The sequence below is a fragment of the Pteropus alecto genome, unplaced genomic scaffold, assembly GCF_000325575.1.
Source record: "Pteropus alecto unplaced genomic scaffold, ASM32557v1 scaffold90, whole genome shotgun sequence".
Taxonomy (NCBI): Eukaryota; Metazoa; Chordata; class Mammalia; order Chiroptera; family Pteropodidae; genus Pteropus; species Pteropus alecto.
The window spans coordinates 1,021,549-1,028,571 of NW_006429894.1; the positions used below are offsets into that span (position 1 = coordinate 1,021,549).

The 7,023-nt window shown below is 47.6% G+C and overlaps 1 protein-coding gene across 1 annotated transcript in view; it reads right to left on the minus strand.

Annotated features, from left to right (window-relative positions):
- The window catches only part of NR5A2 (nuclear receptor subfamily 5 group A member 2), a 21,460-nt gene that overhangs the window by 4,651 nt on the left and 9,786 nt on the right, over positions 1-7,023 (minus strand). The window contains exons 2-4 of the mRNA XM_025044806.1: positions 4,497-4,615; positions 2,814-2,955; positions 7-587 (exon numbers count right to left, since the gene is read on the minus strand). Of these exons, the coding sequence (XP_024900574.1) occupies positions 7-587; positions 2,814-2,955; positions 4,497-4,615 (842 nt within the window). The remainder of the gene's footprint in view (positions 1-6; positions 588-2,813; positions 2,956-4,496; positions 4,616-7,023) is intronic.

Below are 7,023 nucleotides of genomic sequence, written 5' to 3' on the forward strand. Positions count from 1 at the left end.
GTCTGCCATCTTGCACATCAGCCCGAACGCACTCAGCTTCTCGTGCTTGCTCCGGCTGGCTTGCTCTTGCTGCAAATAAGCCATGATTTTGGCTTGGACCTGGGGTTCGTCTGGCTCGCACTTCAAGAGTTCCAGGATCAGATGCGGGATGCTCGCGGGGGAGCCTGTCTGGTAGGCGTCCACGTAGGAGTAACCCATGATGGACTCCGGCGAGCTGGTGTAGGGGTCGGGGTACTCGGACTTGATGGCCCGGCTGGGGAAGTGGCCGTAGGCTTGGTAGCCTTGCAGGCTGCCGTGAGGCGGCATGGTCATGCTGATGGGGGACGTGACGAAGGGGCTCCGGTCGTAGTCTGTGGGAGGCAAGGCAGCGTGGCTCGGAGGTAGGCCTTTGGAGGCGGAATGGATGCTGTGCATGGCGGAGGAGATGCCCAGCTCGGAGGGCATGGCTTGGATCGCCTGCGACATGGCCTCCAGCTTCAGCCCGTTGGCGCGGATGAGGGCTTTCTTCTGCTGCTTCAGAGCTCTGTCTCTCTTGTACATCGGCCCAAATTTATTCCTTCCTCCGCGCATTCGGTCGGCCCTGACCGCTGTGGGGGGAAGCAGGCGAGGGGGCAAATTAGATCTAAGTCGTCAGCGTCCCCCGATTGCCAGCTCCTGGAAATACTGAAAATCGGCCAGAAAAAAAAAAAGTGCCCTGTCCTCTAGTTATGAATTCTTTCCTCCAAGTGTGTTTGTCATCAAAAAGTATTTTGGGTACACAGGGCCCCATTAACCCTTTGGTGGACGGAAGAGATTTTCTAACCTTTGCCACACTTGGAGGATACTTTGTATTCCCAAGAAAGGCTATCAGTTTTTCTACTAAGTATCCGTTTCTATTCTGCTAGTTACATTGTGATTCTCTTTAACGGAAACTCAAACTGCCAAGAAGAAAAAAAAAAAAAATCAAATAACCCATTTCTGGATTAAATCGTGAGAATTTTCCCTTTGAACATCGTCCTCCTTCAAAGCCGCGTTGGCTTGTTTGCTGCGAAAGGGCTGGGCCCATACCCTCCCTAGAAAATCATTTTCACCTGGACTTTAGCACACAGCAGCTATCCCCAGATATTGTTTTTGATTTAAGCAAGACTGGACATAATTAAAGCAAGTTCGTGTCCAAAGCTGTCGAGACAGTCCACTGCCACAGTGCTGCGTGGAGTCTGGGGCCATGTCTAATAAGTTAGCCATTCTCTCTGAGCCCACAGTGGCCAATGGCAATTAGACAGAAACCAGCAACCTCTGACAGCTCGTGACATGTTGAAATGGCTGGAGGTTAAGTTTTTGAGCTTTTTATCTTAGGATTAGTATAGCATTAAAAATTTATTGTAAATAGTAGGTATCCAGACTACTGCACAAGATAATAAAGAGTTTTTCGTGTGGACGATAATTTATTGAATATTTAGTTGTTTCCAGTCACTGGTAAGGAGGTATGACTATGCACTACAAGCGACTTACGGTTAAGAAGGCATACTTTAAGGCAAAGAAATGCAACTTTTTACTTTTGTTTCTTAAAAAAGAAATTAAATGGCATCCTATGAAGTCACGACGTTCGATTTTTAACATTTTACTTTCTGGGTCTCCTACCATAGTAGCATCTACCACAGTATCCTGCTTTTTGAAAAATAATAAAGTGATTGGTGATAAATAAATTAACACGCATCAGCTAGTTTCAATGTCACTTAAAAGTAATACAGACTTAATGGTCCTCGTGACCCAAGTGGCTGCTTCTAGTGGGAAGGAATCCATTAGTAATTGAGCAGATTTACTGGAGAGTTTTTGAGTATTTCCATCAAGTCTGGGTCCCACATTACAGAAAAGCTCCAGCCACAGCCAGCCTGTGCCTCGTTGATCAAAGAAAATGCGCCCTCGTACCTGGCACCTGTCAGAGATCCGTATTCCTGTCTATCACATTATCTGCAGTACATTTAATCTGTGAGAGTTAGGTGAGAGCCTGAAGAACAGCAACACTCCACAGGAGCCCGGCAACCACCAGTTATTTTCAGCAGTGACACACTGGCTTTACCACCTCCCCGTGCACACGCCACACGTACAGGGCACGGGCTCTGTGCTCTCAGCATGCAGTTTAATGTGGCTTCTGAGAAACCGCCCCCTTGTCCTTGTCCCAACATTGCTACTGGTTTCATAGTTCGGTATGTTTCCTGCTTCTCGACTTTTTTTTTAATTTTTATTTTGCAGACTCAGTCATTATCTCAATAAAAAAAAAAAAAAGAAAGAAAGAAAGAAAGAAAGGAACGTGCTTTCCCACTGTCAAAAATGATACTCTGTGAGAAACTCCTTTTGACCACTGAAAGCTTTGACCTTTGCCCAGGAATCATGAAATCAATAGCCACAGTTATGACAAGCACACCTATTAGAAAAGCTCCAAATCAAACTTTCACTAGTGCATCCTGATTTGAAAACTTAAATTAAGGGCTTTTTAAATTTTTTTTGCGAGTTATTTGTATTTGTTCTCAGTTGGATCACTTGAGTCTTGTTTTCATCTAGCACAGTCTTTTTAGTGTCAAATGTGTCCACTTCTCAAATAAAAAAAAGAGGTGGGCACAGCTGATATTTAAAATCCCCCCGCCCCCCGTGATTTCACCAGCATTAGTAAGGAGACTCAGGCACCTCTGCTGACACAGTATAAAAACTCTTACGTTACTGTCAACGGTATTACATAGTTAGGGAAACAGTGGTACCACATTACAAGCACAATGTTGTTTTAAATCCTAGGTCCTTGGAGTTCTAACAGGAAGTAGTATTTAGAAGACTCTTACCTTCCAGCTTCATTCCAACACTTAGACATTTTTGAAACCGACAGTAAGGACAACGCTTCCTCTGTGTTTTGTCTATTTGGCAGTTCTGGTTTTCTATACATGTGTACCTTTTATTGTTTTGGACTGTTCGCTTAAAAAAACCCTATAAGACAGAGAAAACAGTGAGACATGTTACAGATATAATACCCGTCTCTCCATTGTTTCATTTAAGGAAGTCAGCAGTAAATCTTTTCATTGCAACGTTTGAGCCTCTATGTGGGTCTGTGGTTTGTTTTACATTTTAACAAGATGAACCCCCAAAACAATGTCAGGCTAGAGTGGAGGTTTTCCTGGCATCGGAGTTATATTCCTGAAGAATTACATCAAATCTTGTGAAGATCTGGCTACACACCATTCCATCTCAACAGTCAGAAGAAAATACATTGTATATTGACCAGTGCCTTCTTTTTTTTTTAATCTGTTTTTCTATTAACCTTCATGTCTAGTTAGAGGTATTTGTGATGATTGCACTGTTTTTAAGTAGTCCGATATAATTTCGGCGAGAAACTATTGCAAAAACGCCAGTGGAAAAACTGAATAGCAAAACATCTCAGATCTTTTACAAATGTCAACATTAGGTAATTAAAATCAAAAAGATTTAAAGAGCAAAATGGGAAAATGTTCACAATTCCACTAGAATGCATTCCAGTATGAGAACTCTGTTAAAAAAAAAAAAAAAAAAAAAGATGAAACTATGGCAAAGCATGTACAGCAGAGAGCTGAATTTTAGCAGCGTACGCTTTCCCTATATTTCACTCAAGAAGTTAATTGAAAATAAAACCTGTAGCTTTACAATATAATTACAGCTTTACCAGGATGCTATATTCTTTCTGTTTATCCAACCAGCCATAAAGTGAAACGATCTGACTTTGTTATCGAGAATGAAGGGGTTTTCCTGGCACTGATTTGAGTAATTGTACTGAGTTTTCTACTTTAAAAAAATGTTAAAAAACAGCGAGTATCAAATTTACTGGGAATATATAAAAAACATCTGAGATAAATCCTTAATGTCTAGTTGATATTATTAGTAACCACGTAGTCTATTTTATATATTAAAACTCCTTGCATTTAAATAGGTCATATAATATATTTATGAAACTATTATAAACTATGATCTGGTCTCTTGTGGTTTTTTTATGATATAAATTTCCAAAAATCTTAAAAATTATTTTTGGAATAAATCAGGATGAAATCATACAGTTGGGAATTTAGACTTTTATGTCTGTGGATAAAAAATGTTTAGACTTGCAGCACAGAATACTCTGAAGTTAAAAGGTATTTGGGAAATACTTTGTCATGTTTCCTCTCAAGAACAGCGAGGCTTTAAATGTATATAAGTCAAGCAAAATCAATATTTGGGACTGTTAGAAATGGAGAAGTCTTCCTACAGCTACATCACTTCACTACAATAAAATACCTCAAAGCCACGAGAGTGGCAAAGTTTTCTAAACAGTATACATTTCTTTGCCTTTCGAATGAAACCAGACACGTTTCTAAGGCTCAGCTCCCTGAGACTGACTCTCCTTCTTATTTTAAGCTGAGTCTAAAATGACAGATCAAACTTGGCGTCAAGTTTGCAAGCCCACGGTGTAAGTGTGTTCCGAACATCCATGCTATTTCTCAGGTAGGGGCGTGTGAGCTCACCTTGCAGCTTTCACAGGTGAGGAGCCCGTAGTGGTACCCAGACACTTTATCTCCACACACTGGACACAGCTCTTCCAGGTCTTCGTCATAGGAGTAATTCACCATTTTAAACTGAGACGCTGAAAGACGAGAGAAATGGACACGCGCGTCCAATTAATTTCCTGGGTAGGTTTTTATCCTGCGATGAAAAGCATTTGGATGATTGGTGGGCAAATGCCACCGGGTAAAATATAAAATAAAATTTTCACACAGGTGTACTTAAGAGAACTACTTTTTTTGCGGTGAGAGGAAAATAGCTTTTGGCATCAGTGAGCTGCAGTTCATGTATTTTTTAAATTTAAAAATAGTTCCAACGTCTTCTGTTAAATATTTCTGTGCTGGACACAAGTCTGCAAAGCAACCAATCAGACTAGAAACAGGAATCGCCTCAAGCAACAACTTTGGATCACTCTGAAATCTCCTCAAAGTTCCTGAAATGTCACCGTGGCCCCGGGAAGGGAAACAAGCAGGGGCGATGCGCCCCCACTCTTGAAGTGAGTTTGCAGCAAGCACCTCGCTGATAAGGACGGCGTCGCAGATTCGCAAACACTTGGCCCAGAAACTCAGGCCCTAGAAACCTGGTCGTCAGCAGCCCCACTTCCCCGGCAGCCTGAGGCTCGCAGCCCTCTGCCCCGCCGGCCTAGGGGAGAGGCCACTTCCGTGGGGACAGGGCTCCCGGTCTGGGTACTTTCATCTGCGCCCATGTGAAAATCTCCTGAAAAAGGAAAAGGAAAAAAGGGAGGACGCCCGGATGGGGGTGGAGAAAAGAGGAAAAGAGACACAGGAGGGTCTGGTTTCCTCGCAAAGCATTGAAGTCCTGTAATGAACCTCACATGTTTCCGACCATCACTGCGAAATGTAAACACCCCGAGATCACCCTGTAAAGTTACAGAAATCAGGCCGCGGGGGTCGGGTGACCGTCTTGCTCCGCCGCAGCCTCGGCCCCGCCGCGGCGTCTCGGCAGCGGGGAGGTGGGTCTCTGTGCGCGGGCAGTGGCCAGGAGGCCCCGGGTCATACCGGGTCCGGTCCCCCTGGGACGCGGCGCCCACGCGGCGGAGACGGAGGGCGGAGGCCGAGGGGCAGGTCGAGCCGCCGGCACCGCGCGCCCTCGGGCACCGTCCTGTGAACCCCGGGGGCCACTCCGCCCTTGCTCAACTTCAGCCAACACCACACCGGCGCGCAAACAGCGAGTCCCCGTTTGTTTTAAGTTAATCAGTGGCGTTTGCAGAGGGAGCCGTGGGGGACGGGGGACCGATGACCGGCCAGTTTCCTGATTTGTTTACCGAAAAAGAGAAAAGTAGTACTCACCCATTCCCAGAGCACCTGGCCACTGTCGCCACAGAGGCCCCCTTGCCAATGACTTGCTTTTCCCCTCTCTGTCTTTTAAGTAAAGTTCTTTCTTCTCTTAAGGATTTTGTGGGACCCCGGAAAGGGCTGTGGGGAAGGAGAGGTGTCACCGAGCTCCCAACATCGGCCGGCTGAGTTGAGCCACCTCTCGCCGACGCAGAGCCGGGGGCCGGGGCAGAGTTTGGGGACGGGGATCGGGGAAAAGGTGTTGGAGCAGAGCTGGTGCCCGCGACGCAGAAATTAGGGGACGCTGCGTGCGGTCCTCCAGCGACGCCAGCCTGGGTCCGGCCCTGGAGCGGGCCGCGCTCGGTTTGGGGGGACCTGAGGCTTTGGGGAAGGCTGACGGTTTGAGAAGTTCCTTTACAGTCCCATCTCTCCTAAAGCTCGTGACTATTGTTTGAGACATGTTTTAGAGACTGAAGAAAAGTGCGCTTTGCCGAGTGTGTTTTCTGGTTCCCTAGGGACCCCAAAGTAAACTAACTTAGCATCCAAGGAGCACAGAGGCCGTCGGTACCCACTGCGGGGATCCAGCGGCGAAAATTCAAAGACAGAGGCCGTGCGGGGGGACCGGGGCCGCGGTGCGACACCCGGGCTCCTTCCAGAGTTTGCCGGGTGCTGTTACCCAGGCTGGGGTTTGGAGAACCGAATCCGTCGGGGACAAAGAAGTCCCCGTCTTGAAAACGTGGAGGGGACCGTGGGGGCCTTGGAGACAGCCGGGGCCGCAGTGGGAGACGCGCCGAGAATTCTCGTCTCCCGAAGTCGGCAGCGCGGCGCTGTCCCGGACCCGGCAGAGTCCTCCCCAACCCGTTGGGCTGTGTCGCGTCCCCAGCTGAGACCAAAGCAAACGCGGGAGTGAGTCCCCGTCCCCAGGGCGTCCTCTCGGGCCGCGTGGCCTGGAGGCAGCCGTGCCCAGGCGCTTCGCACGCTGCCTTCGCCCCCGGGGCTGCGCGCGGGACGCGCGGCTCTTCCGGAGCACGGGCGCGGGCAGAGCGATCTCTGCTTGGGGGCGGTCGGTCGAGTAGGGACGCCCCGCTCGAACTCTACGATGGCATTTCCCTCCCATCTCCCCCAAACCCTCTTTCCTGTCTCCCCGACTTCTGGCTCTGGCGTCTGCCGGAGTCGCTTGGAATCGCGCGCCGGG